The sequence below is a fragment of the Mus caroli genome, unplaced genomic scaffold (assembly GCF_978045245.1).
Source record: "Mus caroli unplaced genomic scaffold, Mus_caroli_1 scaffold_19, whole genome shotgun sequence".
NCBI lineage: Eukaryota > Metazoa > Chordata > Mammalia > Rodentia > Muridae > Mus > Mus caroli.
Genome location: NW_028227274.1, coordinates 72,900,222 through 72,922,262, shown reverse-complemented (window position 1 = coordinate 72,922,262; position 22,041 = coordinate 72,900,222). Strand labels below are relative to the sequence as shown.

The window sequence follows — 22,041 nt, the reverse complement described above, 5'->3', positions numbered from 1 at the left end:
CTCCATTCCCGGTTGTCACAGACACCTGGCAATACAGCCATAATATGACACCCCGCCGTGAGTAGGTGGGCAGCATCCAAATAAATCAGCAAGTGACACACTAGAGCTGTTCTCTGAATGTGGATGTCGGAATCAGGTGACAGAGCTCATTCAAAAGGGGCTCTACAACCCTGATTGGCAGGAGTATACAACCCAAGTCATTGACCATCCCATCCCCTGAGGGCTTCTTACAACTCAACCACACTCAGAGTCACATAAGCCCTGGCTGGAAGTTGATGTATGTCCACTGGACTGGGAGGGTCATACACTGCCCAGCAAGCATTCCCTAATCCAGTGTGATGACCTCTGTCATTCATTACATAGTAATGAAATGGTCATAAATTCTGAAGGGTAAAGTACTAATTTCCACCAATCGTTGGGTCTGGCCATCTGCACGAACTTCAGCACAGGTGTATCCATCCAGTAATACAAGATTGTGATAACTGATGTTCAAAACCAGTAGCCAAGGCTTGTCTCTTATACCAAGGATTTTAAAGTAAAACAAAGGCTATACACAACTACTTTAGCCTGAGGTATTATAAATCTACATTTTAAAGGCAATTTTAGAGTCAAGAGTAAACACATATAAGTGTTTTACACTGCATAGTTGCCAACAACTGTAGGCTATAAGTAGCAAAACTTCATACTGCATGCATGCGTGTGCGTGCGTGTGTGTGTGCGCACTAGAATCAACACGCCTGCTTGCTCTCTCCTCACACCCTTCATTTCTCATAGAACCAGCCGTGAGAAGCACCTTAACTTTCAGGGTTTTGGCATAGCGGTTTGCATGCCAACTAACGTTAGAGTTCACTGGCCTAGGGAATCTAAACACACTTTCCAATCTGGCCTGGAGTTAGACATCATGTCTGCATAGCATATGGGGGACCCTGGGCTTGATCACCAGCTTCACAAATAAATAAATAAATAAATAAATAAATAGATAGATAGATAGATAGATAAAATGAATGAATATGAGTATAAGCCAATAATGTAAAATTAAAGACCTTGTCTCATGAGTAGCTTAAGAACAGGCTTCTGGCTGCTTCATGGCTGTACCGGCCTGGTAACAATAAACACTAGAGAATGTGATCAAATTCAGGAGCAAAACATTCCCAGTCCTGGTTCAGGGCCTGGGAGGGAAAAATCTCATCCAAAATGTGCAGGACCGAGTAGTTAAAGAAGAGGAAATAAAGAGACCCCAGTCCCTACTAAGGACGCCGAGGACAATATTGTCAAGCAGTTGGCTTTGAGGGTCCTCCAGTGACATAATTCTAATGGTTCTACGTTTTAGCTGCCAAATGAGGTTAACTCTTCCTCTTCGCAGTGGATTCTCTTCATGGATGGCGTTCCACAATGGTGCATGTGATCTCTTGTCAGAGGAGAAAGGGCCTAACTGAGAGATATAATTGAATGCATCATAATGGTGTGGCTTTTCCTAGGTATTCGATTCTACAGGATACCACAGAAATGAAATCAATCCTTCCTGACCCCAGATATCCAACTCGTGCTGTGCTAGGGGGCTGGGAACACAAAGGTGAAGCACAAACGCAGTCTTCCACACGCTGAGGCGTTCACGGCCTGCGGCGGAAGGCAGACATTCATCAATTACCCACAGGGTCGAAAGTATAATGACAAGAAGACGTCCTTAGGGAAAGGAGGGAATAACAAATCCTGACTAAATCAGAGCGCTGGGGTGAGGAAATCAGGAAGGGTTTCTCTCAGGGAGTGTTCTAGTTTGCTTTCCGTGGCTGTGATAAACATGACCAGAGGCAATTCTGGGGGAAAGGGTTTGACAGAGCTTACAGGTTACAGTCTGTCATCGGGGAAGCCAGGGCAGTGGCATGGGGGCAGGAACTGAAGTAAAGGATACAGATGAATGCTGCTTACTGGCTTGCCTCCTTTCGCTGGCTTGGCCTGCATTCTTATACAACCCAGGTCTGTATGATTAGGGATGCCCACATTGCCATATTTGGGCAAGTAGGATGTGTGATAGGTAGAAAAACATGTCATGAGGAAGTACCCGCAGAGATGGAACTCAGAGCATCTAGGCACTATTAAAAATGTAAAGCCAGTACAGGCACATTGTACTCAAGAGGGAAACAAGAGGGGCTGAGGTTGCTGAGGGATTTTTTATTTTTAATCCCAACAGTAATACGATAACATAAGGGAACAAAACAGGACAGGTTGTAAACCCTACTTAGACTGTACTGGGCATGCCTGGACACATTCAAGCTGCCCCAGAGCCATGTGATCTAAGTACCTACTGCATCCCATTCTACAAGGGAGGAAACCTGAGGCGTAGGGACCAAGACCACAGAGTTAGTAAATGAGAGAAAAAAGAGAGACCTAAAACCAGACAGCCGGATAGTCCATCCTTCAAAATGTACCACCCACAGAGTGGCAGCTACCCGAGCTGTTCTGGAAATTATCATTGCCTGCAGCTCAGCTCCGAGGCAGCCAAGGAGGTGCTGTACCTGTTCTAGGTACCTATGGAGCCATGGCCAGCAGAGCCTCTAACCTTGCAGACGTCTTAGAAGCAGTATGACATGATAGAAAGAGTGCTGGGTTGGGTCATTAGTTGTATGGCCTCTGCCCTTCCCTTACTCGGTTTGTAAGGTAAAGCCTTACACAACCCCTCTAAATTAGTCTCTGACCTGGACTCTGATCATCTCACCTCAACCCGGCCCTAGCCACTGCTGACCACAAGTTCAAGTCTCTCTGCTGCTGCTTTGGTTTCTCCTCATTTAGCCCTTCATCCTGCCTCTCGCTATATACCACAGCCATCCTGGTGACTACAGACAGACACTGCCTTTCCCTATGTCCTCCCTCAGAGCAGCCTCAGGAGATTTCCTTGGGCTTCCTACCATACTGCTGAAATGAATCTTCAGACTATCTGGAACCCTCCTTGGAAAACCCAGAGGGTCACAAGTAGTGTGGGTTCCTGTCCTCTCTGATGGCTTCCAGGCCTTCTTTTTGGAATGTCTTTCCACTGGCTGGCTTCTGGCCCCTCCCTCCTTTGTACTGCTATCTGCTAGATCCCCAGGGAGTTCTCTGACACTCATCCCCTGCACAGACTCCTGTCATGTGCTGTCATGCCTGACACCTCTACTATTCCTTCAACCCTGCCTTTCCAGTCTAGATCCCTTCCCGTCACCATGATCCCTATTTCTGACCATCTCTTCTGCATTATTCTCTCTCTCCAATGCCATGGAAGCTCCAAACATGGCAGAAAACACCCTCACATGCTCACTTCCATGCCATCTCATTCAAGACTCAGGTTCTGTCATAGCTCAATGCCTGAATCCTCCCTGCATGAATCCCCATGTGGTTGCCCTCCTTCAGCTCTTTTGTGAACTACAATTCACATGGATTTCACCAACAGTCAAAGTTTCCTCTAAATGTAAGCCCCTTACTTAAAGGCTTGTGAGTGACAGGAAACCACCACAATTTGTTGAGCATGTAGGGATGGCTATCAGAGCCAGAAGGGATTGCAGGCAGGGGACTGCCAGTCCCAGGTTTCCTACCAGAGTGCCCAGGCATGTCAGAGCAAGGGTAGATCAGTGCTCAAGAACCTCTATAGGGAAATAATGGGTGGCTAAGTCTTTGTAGCATTGGTGAATGTTCCCAATCTGCATAATTATACTGTATGAGCGAGCCAATCAGCAGAAGTCTTTAACAGCTTACGTGAAAAAAAAAATTAGGTCCTAGGGTTGGAGACAGGTATCAAATGTTTCATGAAGGATTTAGAAATCAGACTGAAAAAATAACTATTTTATGTTTTCAGCCCTTTTTGCTCATGACAACTCAAGAGATGCCAATTGTCTAAGAGATATTTGAATCGACGCTGGTACCATTTATCTGAAGGATTTGGATTTTGTTTTTAAAGTTATGTTTTAATTGCAGGAGCCTGTATTGCGACTGCATCTAGGGGGGGAGGATCAGCAGGCTTCCTCTGTGCAGGATTTGTTTTAGTGACTCAGTGGTCACATAGAAAGACCTAGGTTGATCATGAGACTTAAAGGCTAAGAGGTAAGATTACAAAGTCCTGGATTGCAGGCCACAGACAGAGTCAGACAGAAAATGTCCACTGCGACCTCTATTCATCCATCCACCAAGAGGGCTGAGATGGATAGGAACTTAACTTGGGAATTCCCCAAATAGAAACAAACATGAAGTCACAACAAAGTCACAACTTGACAAGGGACTCAAAGGACAAAACACCCACCCTGCTGGACGAGGCCAAGAAGAAACTTCAACTTTGCTGTTACAGCGGCTGAAGAGCCTGCTTTGTAAGCTAACTGACCAGGAACAGAAATCCTGCAGCCACCAAAAGGTGTCCACCCAGGCATTTCTACAGACTATTCCTTCCTAACTCGATAGCAGTCTCAGTAACACATTCAGACAAAGCAAACACATCGCTCATACTGTTTGCCATTTATGTGAAATGTCCCCACAGGTACTGGCTTCTCTAAGTTCTGCTTTTCAAGCCTAGATATAGAGTTTAAAGACCTGAGGCAGATCTGTTGGCAAAGGGATTAAGAGAAGTAGGAAAATACCTTCTAAAGACTGCCTGACAGTTTAAGAAAATTTCAATTATAGCTGCATGTACACCGTTTCCTTGGAAACCACACCTATTCACTGATGTTTATAAGAATAAACAGAGATTTCCTTTCACACAGACATATGACATGGAGAAAGGACACAGCAGAATGGCTTGACCAGCGGGCTCTTCCTCAGGGCTCTGAGGCAAGCATAACAAAACGCACTTCCTTTCCAGCCAGTTCTTTTTACATGATTGACATTACACTTTGGTGGGAGGCGGTAAATCTTCGTTTAAATAAAAAGGATCTTAAGTGGTCGTTTAGTGGGCTTTGAGAGAAAGACTCGGCCCAGACTTGGAAAAGGGAAGGGAACACACTGGTTTATCAACTGGAGTTCTAGTCTGCTTATCTCAGGCACATTTCCCAACAGCCAGAGCCAGTGTAGAGGACGCTAACCATACTGAGGACATGTGTGCCATAATGCACCGTTTCAATAAACTACTATGGAATTTGACATAGAACACTGACTGCTCTTCCAGAAGTCCTGAGATCAATTCCCAGCAACCACATGGTGGCTCACAACCATCTGTCATGGGATATAATGCCCTCTTCTGATGTGTGTCTGAAGACAGGGTACTCACATACAGAAAATAAATAAATCTTTAAAAAGCAAACTGTGATGGTTGGTTTTAGTGACAACTTGCCACAAAGTTGAGTCACCTGGGTAGGGAAACAACTCAGAAGCTGTTCGGACTACCTTGGCTGATGTGGGCAGATGCACCCCAAATGTGGCAGCACCCTTCTGTTCACTTGGCCCTCTTTCCTGCCACTGAGATGATCTGTCCCTTTGCTGCTGCTGCTGCTTCCTTTACTGATATTGGAACCAGGGTCCATCATTGACAAAGGATGTGGCAGGAACCCTTTATGGCTGTGGACCCAGATCGGGGCTGCTGAGACCCCTGCCCTGTTGGAGTAAGTGGCCTTTCTGGTGTGAGACAGCCACCGTGCGACTCTTCCGACTGGCCTCAAGGGCTGATCATCTACTAGGTTTTCAGACTCTTGGGAATGAAAACTGTTACTATTTCACAAATTCTTTATACATATATCTCTCTGTCTCTGTCTCTCTCTGTCTCTCTCTGTCTCTTTACTGGCCCAGCTCCAGAGACACCCCCCCCACACACACACACACAGTTGTTCAGAGTGAAATCCTGGGGCTCAGTCTGAGCTGATCTCTCCCATGCCTGGACTCTGGGGACCACTAGGCTTTGGACAGAGACCCTCAGAACCATAATGTTTATGAGGCCACGTCTCTGATGACATGCAGTGGGCAGATGGTGACACTTGTGTCCATCTAGATCCATGGCCCAGGTTGCCTAACTCACATGGACATAATATTCCAATACAATCGTTGACTCTCTGACCTTCACACAGCAGTGGAGGGAAAGTGCTGCCCTCTTTAGGATCACTCCCTGTGGTGGTTTGAATATGCTTGGCCCAGGGAGTGGAACTATTAGGAGGTGTGGCCTTGCTAGAGTAGGTGTGGCTGTGGTGGAGTAAGTGTGCTAAGACCCTCCTCCTAGCTGCCTGGAAACCAGTCTTATAGCAGCCTTCAGAAGAAGGTACAGAACTCTCAGCTCTTCTAGCACCATGCCTGCCTGGACACTGCCATGCTCTTGCCTTGATGATAATGGACTGAACCTCTGAACCTGTAAGCCAGCCCCAATTAAATGTCTTTGTATGAGTTGCCTTGGTCATGGTGTCTGTTCACAGCAGTAAACCCTAACTAAGACACTCTCCAAGCCTCCCCCATATACTAAAACATTCCTTCTCATTGGCAGCAAAAGTTGGGAGGGAAAACTTGCCATCTTCAGTGTTTAAAAGAAATGAATGTGTTAAAGCCCTGTTTTCAACGCCCCCCCCCCCCCGCATCTCCCGTGCCCCTATTTATAGCTCTGTAATAGCTGAGAAGGAATTGGCTCCATCTTAAGTCTTCACAGGCTAACAGGCTTCCCTAAATTGCCCTCATTAACACTGCTTTATCCCCCTCCCCAGTGTGAGTTCTGCAAACAGCCCCAGTGGCTGGCAGGTGGGAGTCCTCCATTTCACACCACTTAATTACTCTCGACAAGCTGATAATTTCTTATCAAATAAGCCACACAAGGGATAAAAGCCAACAGTTTCTCATAAAATAAAAGTACCTGAGATAAAATTACGAACTTACACAGTGATTTGAGAATTAGAGGGTAAAATTTATCTTAAAAGAACAGGCATTACGTTATTAAATGTATGTCCTGGGGTCTTCAATGTTTCGAGGTCTTTATTGTTCTATTTTTGACATGCATTTGAAATCTAAGCCCCGGAGGACTGCTACTACAGCGGAAGTTTTTTTTTTTTTTTTTTAAATGAGAGTGGCTTAGTAAACTGGATTGTGTAAATATTCACAACAACAGATGTGCCAGGCACCAGGTCACAAGGTCACTGGCTTGATAGAAGAGAAAGTTGGAAACGTGGTAGTGGGGTCGGGGTGAAACAGGGGAGCCTGCAACTTTCTAAAAGCACAGCACAGAGTTTTTTGCTCTGCAATTTGGTAACTCTATAACTGTTGCGCATCCCGCTGTGGTATCAATTTCATTTGTAAAGTATAGCAAACTACCAAGAGTTATTTAAGAAAGGAAAAACGTGTGTGTGCTCATGTGGAAGGGTAACCCAGATACAATGATGTATGCCAAGCCAGAGGAGACTAGGCATGCATATCCCTTAAGACGATGCACCAGTGCACTGTGACAGAGACTGGGCCTCCATCAGAAGATGGCTCATGGACTAGAGAGGAGCTTGTGTATAACTCCATGATATTTAATTTTTGTGGCTAAGTTTCTAATAAAAACCCAGCATGTTTAATCCAAAACAGCATCATGTGCAGAAAAGCCCAAGACCTCCATTCTTAACAATGCCTGTTTGGCAGCCCAAGTCTTGGCTGATGCCTGGCACCTTGGATTTTGGGCGAGTTTTCAACATTCCCTGACATGACTGACTTGTTGTGCAAACAATATCGTTCATGGTGAACGTCTGTTTTTCTCAGCCTGGGAGTTTAGGCCATGCTAGGTGTTTAGTTCATGAGACCAAGCAAGGGTACCTGTGTAACCACCCACTGGCAAACGTTTTGTTGGGTATCTTTGCACTTGCTTCTCTGGGGCAATTCAGCACACCCTGCATGAGTTCCCTGGGAGAACAGTCTAGGAGGATTACTGCTCTCCCCTAACTCCCCCCTCCATATACCTCTTCTTTGCTGTTTCACATTGTTAGACTGTAGTAACTGTTATCGTAAGTAAACCACACCCAACTTCTGCGGATCTTCCTAGCAAACTGCTGATCCCGAGGCCCCCAACACACTGTATTCTATAAATACAGTGTATTTATACACTTCTTGACCTTCACTCTCCTCCACCACGATCACACATAGCCTCCTGCATTTGTATGTAGTCACTAACTGTATATTTTTCCCTAAACAAAGATTTCAGGGATTGTCTCTATGTGTCTATATATTTTTCTATACACATGACGCTGTTCAGTAAAATTAAGTGGCAAAAACTGCTCAGCTAATAATAATACTTGCCTTGTCAGACAGTTTTTCTTGCGAGTTTAGATCATGATGTCCCTGAATTCCTCAAATTGAGACACTCAAAGTCAAAACTGCAGAACTAAACTGTATATAAGTAAATCATGTATTTATCAAGATGACAGAGGCTCTCGGCCTGAAGGTTAGTTACCTCTTGGACTCTCAGGCAACACGGGAAAGACCGGAGCAGGAACCAACACCCCATGCCTGCTTTTGTCAAAAATGGAAAACCTCCTTCAAACTGCCACAGACTTGAGATGTGACATATTAATGTGACATGAGCTCCAAACAGCATGCATGCTGTGCCCAACTGACTGTCTCTGTGATTAGTTCCCTGACCGTGGCTATTCTGGGATGACAACAGTGGCTGCCACTAACTCTGTCCCTCCCTACATCCCCTGTTGGGTCCCTGATGGAAAAGGGATGGCTTTGAACACGTGGGTTGAGGCTGCAGCTGTACTTTCTCCACTGTTACATCTCTCTCTATTGCGGTCACAATTCTAAAGCTTATCACAAAGAGAAATTATTCTGTCATTTCCCCAGTGTTATCAGGGCCCCACAGTGAGTTGGGTGCCACAAGGTTTTGGGAAAAAGGCTCCTAAATCCTGGAGAGTCCTCCTGGGTCCTACTGAAAGGCCGAGGCTGGCAGGCACCATTGCATCGCATCAGCTGCTGGAATACAGGTGCACTGGCGTCTCCTGGCTGTGCCTCCTCCCCCCAGACTTCCTGTCCCTTCACGTTATCTAGGCCTCTCCCAGCTGCAGACTCTCCCTGAGTCTCTGTTCCCTTCACAGTTTCAGAGCAGATCTGTATCAGCTCATCCAGGGACAATAAGAACGTAGCTTTGCTCATCTCTGAATGCAAATATGGGCTTGGGGCGGTGACTCACAGGCAAGGGCTTAACAAATGTGTGTGGCGAGGGTGCAGACGGACATGCTCTCTCCATTTCTGAGAAAGGAGCAGATGAAATTTTAGAGACAACACATATTCCAAAATAGATCCAGATGTCCTAGAAATCTCACCTTTTATTACCGTGATTCTTGGTTGTCGATTCGACTACATCTGAAATTAAATCAAACCGAAGCAAAGCCCGTAGGCACGCCACCTTCAAGGGGTTTTTCTTGATTGCGATCATTTGAGATGGGAAGAGCCACCTTCAGTCTGGGCCAAGCCTTCTGTTGGCAGTGTCAAGGCCATGGAAGAAGGAAGCCCTTGCCCTTTGCCTGCTTGCCCCCTTTCCATGGCCAGTCCATTTCCTCACTAGCATTAGAGCCTACATTTTTGAGATTCTGACACTTACTGAAGGCCAGCTGAGACATCCGGCATCATGGGCCAAACAAGTGTTGGATCTTTGGACTTTCTCCTGGGAGACAGCCATTGGCAGATGAGTCAGACCACAGCCTGTAAGCCATGCTATAATACAATATTGTAGATATTCCTCCTACCGGTCCTGCATACAATCACATTCAGATTTTGCCCCTCAGTTGGCTCAATAGAGACGAAGCACACACACTAGGCTTAGAGATGTTCAAATAATCTTAGGTATGCAAGTAGGAGACAGAAGAGCGGTGACTTGAACGCCAGGAGACCTTTCACCACAACTCACACCTATGCCTCCTCCTGGCTGTCATCTCCAATGTCCTTCCATTTATGCTGTCTTTCCTAGTTTTCTGCCTAGGAATAGTGAGACACCTTCCTGCTTTCCTCTCTCCACCAAGTGTAACCAACAAACCTCCAGCTCTGCCTCCCTGGGCTCCACTGTGGGGCTCACAATAGCATCCCCATCCCTGATCTGTTGGTATATCTCATCATTTAGCCCTAGCTGCCCTAGAACTTGTTATGTAGATCAGCCTAGCTTTGAACTTGCAGTGATCTTCCTGCCTCTACATCCAGAGTGCTGGAACAGCAGACAGGCAAGACCATACCCAGTTCCCATGTATTTATTTTTTATGGTGCTGGGCCTTGAACCCAGAGCCCCGTGAAAGTATTCTAACAGGACTAAGCAAGTATTTCCCCACTTCGCTAACCCCATTCCCAGTTTTGTTTGTTTGTTTGATTTTTACCTTGCTGGCCTTCAGGATGTTGATCTGTTCTTCATATACTGTATCCCTGTTTTTCTCCAGAAAACCATCTGAAAGGTACTCCACCTGGGGCCACAGCAACCAAAAAAAAAAAAAAAAAAATCAGTGCTTTAGGGGCTCTGGCAGCCTCTTCATCTCATCTATAGTATTTTCTAAAAGAGCTAAGAGAACATGGGTCACGTATATACGTATTTTCTGACTAAGAGCCATCTCTCCTGTCACTCCTCATTCCCCTCCAACTGAGATCAGCCAGCTGGGATTCCCAGCTAGGAGTCTCCTCACAGTTACAGTCAATGTCCATGGTACTTATAACAGCCATAGTTCAAACACATCAGCTTTCCCTGCATCAGCTCAGTCTCCGTATTGCCCCACGAGCCACGTATTATAAGGAGATAAGGAATCGAGGCAAATCTGATACGCAGAGATTTACGAAGAGGCTACTGAGTTTTCGTTCGGCAGAAGAAAATGCTGTATTTAAAGGGAAATCCTTGAGAGAAGGCTTCTTTAGGGCTCGGTGAAAGCATTTTTTCCACCTTGGCCCAGATGCGTTGAATCAGGATATGCAATTACATGCACGTTACCACCTGAGAATTCAATAGAAATCTGCTTAGAGAGGTTCAGTGTCTATGCCCATGGCCGGGATCAGTGTGGGCTGCTCCAGAAGGAATCCAAACCATGTTAGTACCTAGTTTCCACTCCCCCCTGTTCACAGGCTCAGCGTCAGCAGATTCTGCTCTGTTACTGCTATTGGAGAGCAGCTCCCAGCTACACCTGTTATGCCTATGAAAGGCAACTGCACTAGGACAGGCTCTGCTTGTGCCTCGTCTTCTCAACAGTCTGGTTGGCCCCAGAGCAGGGTGGGGAAGAAATCTTCAGAGAAAAACCTACCTTCAACCTCAGGTCACTGGAACTCACAAAACCAACTTCCTTAGCCTGGAAACCCTTTATTCTATGTACTGTGGGCCTAAGGTGTGTGTCCCAGGTCAGCAAAGAGGACAGTTACCTTATCTGCAAAGTGGTTGACAATGAAGGCCGTGTTGGACATGCGTGGTTTCTGGAAGTGCTGGCTGTTGGAGTGTCGTTCGTAGAGTTTCTGGGCCCAGTTCTGATCAGTTCCTTTAGGGACCTGGAGAAGCACAAGACCAGGTAGTGTGTCTCATGGAGGAGGACAAGGCAGGGAAGCATCCTGGCAGGCAGAGGGATGGAGTCAGGGTTCAGATCTCAAGTCAGGCCTCGAATTGGACAGTGAGAAGAACAACTCAACCATGAACTCCTGCTTTGAAGGGTCATGGACTGGCTGTGTGTGGGCTGGCATCCATGGGAGGGCACTGAGTCTCAAAGGGGAAGCTAGCCCGCAGAAAATGGAAGTCCAGGGAAAGGATGAAAAGGGCCATCAAGGCCACAGGGAGAACCCTGTTTGTGGAGTTGTCTGAAGACGCCCCTGTCTCCTTCAGCACCATACTCTTGTTCATTCAGAAGACTGGCATAATTAGCCTACATTCTTCCCCCTATCTCATCCATGCTATTGCCCTGGCTCAGGCTGCCCTTTTTCTGAAGCCTTTCTGGCCATTTCTGGCCTTGTGTCTCTCCTCTTTGGAATTCCTAACAATTGAACATACACACATAGGCATGCCATTACGACTCACCATCAGCTTCTAGATACTGTTACTACATAGAATAAATCCATAGTTGGAGGACTGTCTCTCCCCACCCCTCAAAGGACTGAGAACTGTTTTCTGGCCACATGCTGGGTGATGCTTTCTTCGCCTATTTCCTGTCCCCGAAATGTAGATCTAGACTTGAGGTTTCACTATGTGATAAATTCTCAGGGCAGCATCTTTTGATGGCTTCCAAAGCAAGCAAGCGACTGCAGATTGCGCTCTGAGGCTACTGTTGCCCCCAGACTTCATCAGAGAAGTTTCTCTTTGCAGTAGGTGGTAGCTAATGGAGTCACAACTGGTTGAAGTGTGGGGACTACACGACAGTTCAGCACCCAGCCATATGTAAGACATCCATGACACACACAAACATGGGTTGGGGGTGTGCACACTCGGGAAACATCCTGGAGGAGAGGGTGGACATAAGTGCCAGAACTCTTGGAGGTGTGGCATGAAACATCGATTGGTGTAACGTGGTTCTGTAGCTGTGAACTCACTGAAGCCGTGCTGACCCACACAAGAGTGGACCCATAATCACATATGGGGGAGGGCCTCATAAAACTCCACCTCTCTCGAGTCAACAAACAGTTAATATAGGCGCTAGGGTGGAGGGATTAATTTTCTTCAGTGGTAATGGCCACTGATAAACTGCCCATATTCCAGTAAAATAGCACCCCCCATTACACACTCATACCCAAAGGCACTGAAGTAGGAGGGGGCTTGTTGGAAGAAGAGTTTCAGAGAGACAGTGGGGAATGAGAGAGGGTAATAGTGCGGTGGGGAAGAAAAACAACACAGTCATCGCGCCTGCTGTTGATATGGCCAGTGATGGCAGTGACTTATCCAGGGAGACATCCCTCATGCTGTTACGCTGACAGTCCTCAGTTTCCGTAGCTTCCTGACTCTCCTTCATGACATCACACTGTACCTTCAGACCAGGTGAGATTGGAAGTGACCCTTGCTGCATCCATGTAAAAAGGGCTTTACTCAGTAAATAAGATATGTTCTCCAAAAGGGAAAATGCTTACAGATGTGGGAACAAACTTCTTAGGTCCTTTGTAAGCAAACTGACTTTTCTCAAGATTCAATTTGGCGTAACTAGCACTGGATCCCCTGTGGTATAGGAGATTCAAAGAAAGAAACCCTCTTTCTTGAAGGAGGCTATTAATTGTGTTGGACAGACAATAAAATATATTTTAATTCAGCACTTTCTATATATACACTCTTTTATACTTCTCTCCGAGAGTTCTGTTTTAGAACTACCAGGTGTGGGTAAAGCAAGAGTCAGCACGGCAGGGCTTGTCAGGACCAGGCGGGCCAGAGCCCGGGAGCAAGGAGGACCTCAAGGGACTGACCCAACTGGGTCAGACAGAACTACAGAGAGAAGCTCTTCTCAGCAAACGGTGAAGTCAGCTAGCAACCCTTGACAATGCACTTGGACTTCAAGGAGAAAAATCCTATGATCCTATACAGTCACTAATTAAGAAAGGCAGGGACAATCAGAGGGCACCAATAACCAGGGTCTTATGTACACATATTTTCTGACTAAGAGCCATCTCTCCTGTCACTCCTCATTCCACTCCAACTGAGATCAGCCTGCTGGGATTCCCAGCTAGGAGTCTCCTCACAGTTACAGCCAATGTCCACGGTGCTTATAACAGCCACAGTGCAATCACATCAGCTTTCACCGCATCAGCTCAGTCTCTGTACCTTTCCATGAGCTGGGTATTATGTTTATACAGATTCCAGAGATAAGAAATGGAGGCAGAGAGGTTAGATAAGACACAGAGCTTGCAAATAGCAGGCTTGGGGTCCAAGTCTGGGAAGGCTGGCTCTGGGACATGTGTTCTTCAATACTCTGCTTTTTGGCCTGGCAACAGTGTCTAAGGCAACTGTGAACACAGGATCAAGTAAAAAGACAGATTTCTCCAAAAGTATTTTTAACATATATAAATTTTAATCAGTTATGGGGGAAAAATAATCTTGTATTTGAACATGGTCTAGATTATAGCGATCTTTAGCTCTAGTGTGTACAGGGGGCCAAATCCTTTAAAAGTAGTCCATACATGGCTATGCGCAGGGCTCCTTACACCCCTCTTGATACATCATGGGGAACACTGGACTCAGTGCCTGGGTCTAGTTCCATCCCTCAGAGTCCTAAACCCTTGGGCCTGTGGTGCTGGCTGTGACTTCTCTGTATGGAGACAGGGGAGGTGACAGGCAGAGGTGCCCATTGTGGGGCAGGGAGGCAGAGGTACCCATCGTGGGGCAGGGAGGATGCTCAGGAAGTGATGTCTGCAGTGCTGAATGCAGTGAAAGCCACTGAGCTGCGTGCTTCAAATGTTCACACTGTGTGTGTTACAGCTCAACAAAGCTTGTAAAAAAAACGCTGTATGTGGATCCACTCACTGGAGAAGACTGGAGCAGAAGACTAAAGAAAATGATGAGCTGACCGGGATCCGTGATGACTTCATCTCTAAGATGGAGAAGATCTGAGCACAGCCAACCATCACCAGCCCTCTTCTGTTTGACTGCCCATTTTCCTGTCTGTCTGATTTCTCTCTTACATCTGGTTTATTTAACCTCTATATTCATTTCTAAGTTACTTTACTTTGAAAAGACTAAAGTTTAATTTCAAACTCAAAAACAAAAAAAAACAACACCGCTGTATGCTTCAAATGCACTACACCTCAACAAAGCTCCTAAAAACACTTTACTCTTCATGATTAAGATGAAGTAGTATTTTTTTCTTAAAGGAGGCTGTGTTGGGGAATGGAAACTTCTCTCTAATGTCCTTGATAAGGATTATGTCACCACAAACACTGTCCTTTCTTGGGACATCACCTGGGGCTAAAGCTTGCCTCCCAACAGGACAGCAGCCAGACCAGAGGTGACAGTTTAGGGCTCTATGACCATTTATTCAACCTTGATTTTGTTCCTGTCCCCCTGGGCAATGCTACAAGGACGGCTTTCTTGGTTAGTTATATGTTATCTTGTCCCATCCTACACCTCCCTGTGCCCTCCCACCTGTCCCCCGAAATACACAAGTCATCGTTGCATCAAAGCATCCCCAGGCTCCTGTCCTGAAGGAGTGCTATGACCACTAACTACCACCACCACCACCACCACCACCACCTCCTCCTCCTCTTCCTCTTCTTCCTCCTATCTCTGTGTTTTCTTTTTCTCCGTTTGTCTTTTGTTTGTTCGTTGTTTTTTTGAGATAAGGTAGCTCTGGTTGGCCTAAAACTATGTGGAACAGGTCAGTCTTGAACTGACTCCGCCTCCTGAGTGTTGAACAGAAGGTTGTGGCTAGATCTGACTGCAGATGCTCCCCCCGCTGCCCCCCCCCCCGAAGGAACCAAATTGGTTTAATGATGTGTCTCCTCTCCACCTCCTCCTAGTTCCTAGCCTCCCTCACAATGGAGGATGACTGGGAAGAATCCTCTCAAGGCCACGTCTACACTTCCAAATGAAAAGCAGCGGCTACGAGCTGCTTTCTTCAACATCTCCAAGACGGTGATTGAACGTGATTTCCCTTGGCTGCTTCACACCCTTAGCTCGGTCCTCATTTGGCTTTGTGTGTTCTTGCATGGAGGTCACAGAACTCAACTCTTCAGTGCCACTTCAGTATTCTTTCTAAGAGGGTTTGAAACAAGGGGGTAAAGGACCTGCCTGAGGTGGCTCCCACAGGTAGCATGGGGTGCTGTGTTGCCCAGGTGGCCATCAACAGCACAGAAATCCCTCAGTTCTCTTAAGACCATGGTATGGTGACTCCCAGAAGAGTCTAGAGCAACTGTTCTCATCTGTGGGTTGCAAACCCTTTGGAGGTCGCATGTCAGATATTTACATTATGATTCATAACAGCAGCAAAATTACAGTCGTGAAGTCGCAATGATAGTAGTTTTATGGTTGGGGGGGGGTCACTTCAACATGAGGAACTGTATTAAAGGGTCACAGCATCAGGAAGACTGAGAACCAGTGCTCTAGACGAATCCCTACTTTTAACATATTGATGTGCAATTTCCAAACAGCAAAATATGTCCCTTTAAAGGGCTCATTTGGGTGATTTTGACAAATGTAGAAGCATCTGCTGTCTTAAAGCCCCCAGCTGCCATTCTGCTTCCGATTACACACATAGTCCTCATGTCCAGAACAATGTCACCGCACAAAATCCTTTCCACGCTGCGGACTTTTTCTCTTATTCCTTAACTTAGTGACCACCTGGGCTCCTCTTCTGCACCTGTGACCTAAACTACAGGTAGCACTGCCTGGCAAAGTGACAGTCTGCATCCCCACTACCTTGGTAAGCAGGCAATTAGATCTTTCAGCAAACCTTTTCTGAGGAGCAGTGAGACCCCATGTGGAAATACAACAGCCACACAGCTCAGTATCTGAAGCACCTTTTCCCTTCTTGCTCCTTCCGTCTCACCCCACTGCCCCAACCTTGTGTGCCCCTCTGCTTACCGTGGGACTCTCGACTCCATGCACAGGCTGTGCCTGCATATCTCCCCAGGCCTGCCCCTGGTGCCCCTGTAAACTCTGCCCTGTTATTCTAGAGGACTTTGCTCTCAACACACAGCGTAAGGCATATGCAGATCACACTTTGTGTCTCACAGATTGTGGGGACTGAGGTTGAAACAGTTTTATTTTTATATAGTTTCTCACTAGTAGATTCCAAGTAGAATATCCCAGGAATGTGTACCTCCAAATGAAGAGAGCAGGGGGACCTAGGAGCACTTCCTAGACTAGGGCAGGAACCCCGGGGGTTATCCTGCTGGCTGCTGACTATGGCTTGCTTGTCTGTGTTCTCCACTACCGTTACCTGCCTTGTGCTGACATGCTGCCCCTGAAGCCACCAGTTCCCCACTCAGCACTGCTCTGGGGTTCCCTCAGGGGGCTGCTGTTCCACTCTTGGGAACAATATTGGACATCCTGGTACCTTGTGTGATGGTTTCTACACTAGCTTCAGATAACATGGCCAGAGAAGCCTGAGAGCAGCCATGTTTGCTGGCGAAGGGATGTGCAACTGGCTGTAAACCATCACATGGCTGCTCAAGTCTCAGAACAGACATGGAATAGGAAAGGCCACCTTCCCTGGGAGTTCCTGGTTTGTGATGCATTCATTCTTCACAGAGAGCCAGAAAGAATCCTCCTCTATGGTCCTCAAGAGGGTGTGACCTTCATCCCCCCAACCCCTCAGAAGCAGAATGAAGAGTTGTAGTCTGACTAAAGCCTGCTACCCAGACCCAGCTCTCCAGAGGCTTGAGTTGGCCTCAGAACCTGGAGCTGCCTTTTGCTTAGGTGTTCGCTGCTGGTGGAGGTCAGTTATTGGTAGGAGTCAAGGGCCCGGGGGAGGGAAGCATGGGCCAGGTGGGGTTTGGCCCAGGAGATTTAGGGGTAAGCTACCAGAAGGCGGCAAACACAAGGCCAGTGGCATTCACGCCAGGGGCAGCTGTCCCGCCTTGACCACAACGTCTCATGTTGGGCTAGCCTAGACAAGCCACCAACACCTGAGGTCCTCTCTGCCAGGCACTGACTTTGATGGTAAAGCCCATGTCTGCATAGAGATGCTAAAAAACATTTAGAGAACCTGGTATGGTGGTATATGCTGGTAGTATCAGCACTGAGGAGGATGAGGCAGGAGGATCATCATTGGTTAGAGGCCAGTCTGAGCTACAAAGAGAGTTCTAGACCATTCTGGGCTACAGAGTGAGACTTCTGCCTCCCAATTTCTCCCTGTACCCCCCAACCCCAAATTAAGAACTACAAATGTGCCAGCTCCAGGATTTGGTATATTTTCTTCTACCTTTTTCCCCCCCAAACAGGGTTTCTCTCTGTGTAGCCCTGGCTGTCCTGGAACTCACTCTGGCCTTGAACTCAGAGATCTGCCTGCTTCTGCATCCCAAGTGGGATCAAAGGGGTGCCCCACCACTGCCAGACTTATTTTCTACTTTTTTACAGGGGTGGGAGAGGCTCTTTTGTTGAGACAGTGTCTCAGTAATTAGCCTAGGCTAGTTTTGAATTCTCCTTTCAGTCTAGGCTAGCTTCACACTTGAGTAATTCTCTTACTTCAGCGTCCCGAGTGCTGCGACGATGTGTGTGCACCAAGACAATGCTTCATGAACACTCTTCTGGAAGGGAAACTCCTTTTCTTCCATAAACACCCAGCCACACTCAGTGCTCATCCAGAAAATTATGGGAAAACTGAAATCAAAGCAGTTGGTTCTTCTCTTTCTAGATCGAGCCATATGGATTCTATACCATCTGATGCAGGCTTCTATCACAGGAGGGAGGGGTTGGTACACACTCACCTCACTAACCAGCCACAGAACCGGGAGAGACTGTCAATATACAATTCAGTGTCAAGCAATTCATAGTGCAGGAAACCAAGGGCACTGGCTAACTGGTTAAAGCTGGATCTCTACAGCCTACATGCCAGGTACTCTCCTGCTATTGGCACAATTCTCTCTTATATCAGAAAAATCCAGAAAATTCAGAGTGGGGGGATCTGTTTCTGACCATCCCATGGCTTTCTACCACCTATAGTCATCTGATACGATAGAGACCACCCCAAGCTCCCGAGTCTCCCCTCTCTGGTAGAACACCTATCTAGATGTTAGCTGCATCTTTGGCATCTGAGATCTGTGAGACCAAATGCATACCACCAACATAGCCCCTGCTTTCTGCCAAGAGAGGCATACATTGACTAGGGTGATGATACGTGCCCGTTATACTCAACAGGCTCTCTTTGAGCTAGCACGGTGAATGCGGATGCTTCTTCCAGACAATCAGATTCAACTCCAGCTATGGGACTTCACTGGTTCCTCGCATCACACAGGAGCCTTCTGCCTGAGACCTAGACTGAGCCATTCAATGACTCCAAGAGCAGCGTTACCTTACACTCCTCATCCAACAGGTCCAGGATACCCAGCTTTGCCTCTATGAGGTCTATACACGGTTGGTTATCATAGAAGTCAATCAAGGTCCATGGGATCTGCTCCTTCATATATTCTTCTTGCTCCAGCTTGAACACATGCTAAGACAAGAAGCAAAAGGCCGAGGTGAGTGTACTGCGGACACACCTTGAAGAGTTATTTCCCCTAAGCTGTTGTTGAATTCTGTGTCTTGGAAGATGGCAGCTAAGTGCCACAGAAGGTCTGGACTCATGATTGGAAATGGCAGAGCTCAGCTAGCTAATTTCCCATTCCTGTCCAACCCCTGCCTTGGGATAGGATAGTAGAACTCTACATGGGTTGCTGGACTCTAGACAACTGAAGGAGCTGTGCATCTGGCCTTCAGTTCACTAGGTGCCCTGAAAGCTCAGGCTCAGAGAGAAGTGAGTCAAACGCAAGGGACATTTATTTGCTTCTTGGGGGCATAGCCAAGAAGCAAAGGAAAGGGAAGGGCGGAGCAGAATCACACCAATCTCAGAAGATGAGTGGCTTGGGGGTCACTCCAGGGGGACAGTGAGGTCCCGACCTCAGCAGCCCAGGTCACGCACTGAACCTACCGAATTGAACTGCTGCTGGAGCTTTTCATTGGCGTAGTTGATACAAAACTGTTCAAAGCTATTGATCTCGAAGGTCTCAAACCTGTAGAAGGAGAGCGGTGGAGCCACAGGTAAGATACACCATCTATGATGTACTCTCTGGGATGTAACAAGGCTGTCTCCCTCCTTGTGCAAGCACCAAGTTGCCAGGTTCTGCCCTGTGCACGGACTTCTGTTGTGAATATCAAGGCTGGGAGTCTTGGACAATTAGAAACAGAGGCATTGAGTGCTTTCAACTGATAAGGGACTGAGAGTAGGAAATTGCAGGGAGGACAGACAGACAGACGGTGAGGTCAGCCATGTGCGCACTGGCAGGTCTTGGTGATGCTTAAAGTAAATCAAACTCCTCCTTTGCCCCCTGGTTTTACCAGTTAACTTTCCAGTCTAAAACACCACCACGCTATTCTCCAAAGGCACCGGTTTTACGTCTGTATAGGGCTGAGACCTGGGAATTACAGGAGTTCCTGGATTGGGGACAGACAGAGGACAGACAGGGCTATGGCTACTTCTCAAACCTAGGGCATATTTATCCAGTTTTCAAAAACTCAGGAGCTGACATATAGATACAGCAACTCACTAATCCCCAGTGAAGGACATTTGGCTCTTTATCGTACACTGCTACCAGTACTGTGACAATTTTATATACCTCTTCAACTCCATGATTCTTTCCTAAGGATATTATCCTAGGAGAATTACCATGTCGAAAAGCTCCTTTTCTGGTGTGTGGGTGTTGTATGTGATGTGCACCTATGTGCAAATGTTTATGGAACAACATGCATCTGTGTGTACATGGAAGAGGCCAGAGGAGGACGGGAGGCATTCTGCTCAACCTCTCTCTACCTTATTGCACAAAGAATCCCCTTCTCTGAACCTCGTGTTGGTGGCCAGCAAGCTCCAACAACCTTCCTGCTTCCAACCCTGTAACACTGGGGTTAGAGTTGCTCATTTAGCCATGCCCTGCTTTTTATATGAATGCCAGGGATTTGAACTCTGGTCCTGCTGCTTGCACAGTAAACATTCTTTCTCACGAAACCATCCCTGCAGTGTCCAGAGCACTGTTTGAGGGAAGGCAGAAGCAGGCACACCACCAGAAAGGTACGAGTAGTTTGCGTTTTCTCTACCTGTGCCTTGCCATGAATGAGTGTCATTCTAACACCAGTCAGTAGTGTTATTTTATTACATAATTTCTACTGAGTTGAGTTCATCTATATCAGTATGCGTCAACATTTGGATGCATTTTTACAAATGTCATATATAATGTGTCACAGAGATACAGATAAACAACATTTTTCAGAAAGAGATTTTTTTTTTAAACACATAAGACTTCTGGTCAGTCTACTCCTTCCCCACACCTCACTAGGAGTATTACCATAGTCTGCTGTTAAAAAATATTTGGTATGATTTAAAGCCCACTCCACAAGATGGAACTCATGCCTTGTACCGTTAACCGGGCTGCAAACTAGTGGCTGTCTAGGCTATAAGCCCCAGGAGAAAACCCAACACTACTGATTCTGCTAAACAGACATAGTAATCAACTGTCCCCTCCAGGTCTTATCTTTATACCTATGGATTATTAAGTCTCTCGGGCCTCACTGGAGAGGTTCTTTTTCCAACAATAGTGGCCTACACCTGACCAACATGCAGAAAACAAGACTCCAGAATTCCCAGCTCTAACTGGGACAGCTACATCACATGCTCTACCCCCTAAGATTCAAGGATCCATCTCAGAAGAGACTGTGGGAAGGCTGTAAGAGCCAGACGAGTTGGGCAGTCTTCGCTGCACATGACAGTGCCACTGCACATGTGAGATCACAGCTGTGAGAGCTTGCAGAGAACCTGTCCAGCAGTGGTTCTCAGCCATCCTGACGCTGGGACCCTTTAGTACAGTTTCTCATGCTGTGGTGACCCCACAACCATAACATTATGTCCATTGCTACTTCTTAAGTGTATCTTTGCTACTGTTATGAATCATAATTTAAATATCTGTGTTTTGTGAAGGTTTGGTGACCCCTGTGGTGGTTTGAATAGGTTTGGCCCCCATAGATTCATGTGTCTGAAGGCTCAGTCATAGGGAGTGGCACTATGCGGAGGTGTGGTCTTAATGGCAGGACTGTGGCCTTGTTGGAGGGAGTGTGTAATTGTGTAGGTGGGCTTTGGGGATTCCTAGGTTCAGACTCTGTCCAGTGCAGAGAACGGTCTCCTCCTGGCTGCCTCTGGATCAAGATAATAGAATTCAAAACTCCTTTTCCCAGCACCATGTCTGTCAGCATGCTGCCATGTTTCCTGCCATTATAATGTACTGAACCTCTGAAACTGTAAGCCTTGGTCATGGTGTCCCTTCCTAGCAATGAAACCCAAACTAAGACAACCCTCAAATGAGTCATAACCCTCAGGCTGAGAACTCGCAAGAGTATTTGAACACAGAGAATCTGCTAGTCAAAAATTTAATTCTGAGAGAGGCAAAAATTTGATTTAGAAGGAAGAGATTGCTTGGAAAGGCTGTGAATACAGTATGTTTGGGAAGAAGAGTATCTGAGGCCTGGAGTGTGAGAGGAGA

At 46.7% G+C, this 22,041-nt stretch overlaps 1 protein-coding gene across 3 annotated transcripts in view; it reads right to left on the bottom strand.

Annotated features, from left to right (window-relative positions):
* Positions 1-22,041, bottom strand: part of Myo5b (myosin VB) — a 314,278-nt gene that overhangs the window by 90,156 nt on the left and 202,081 nt on the right. For all 3 annotated transcript variants that reach the window (XM_085833555.1, XM_029472031.2, XM_021150180.3), the window contains exons 11-14: positions 19,446-19,527; positions 18,831-18,971; positions 11,281-11,403; positions 10,260-10,343 (exon numbers count right to left, since the gene is read on the bottom strand). In XM_085833555.1, coding sequence (XP_085689681.1) covers positions 10,260-10,343; positions 11,281-11,403; positions 18,831-18,971; positions 19,446-19,527 — 430 coding nt within the window. The remainder of the gene's footprint in view (positions 1-10,259; positions 10,344-11,280; positions 11,404-18,830; positions 18,972-19,445; positions 19,528-22,041) is intronic.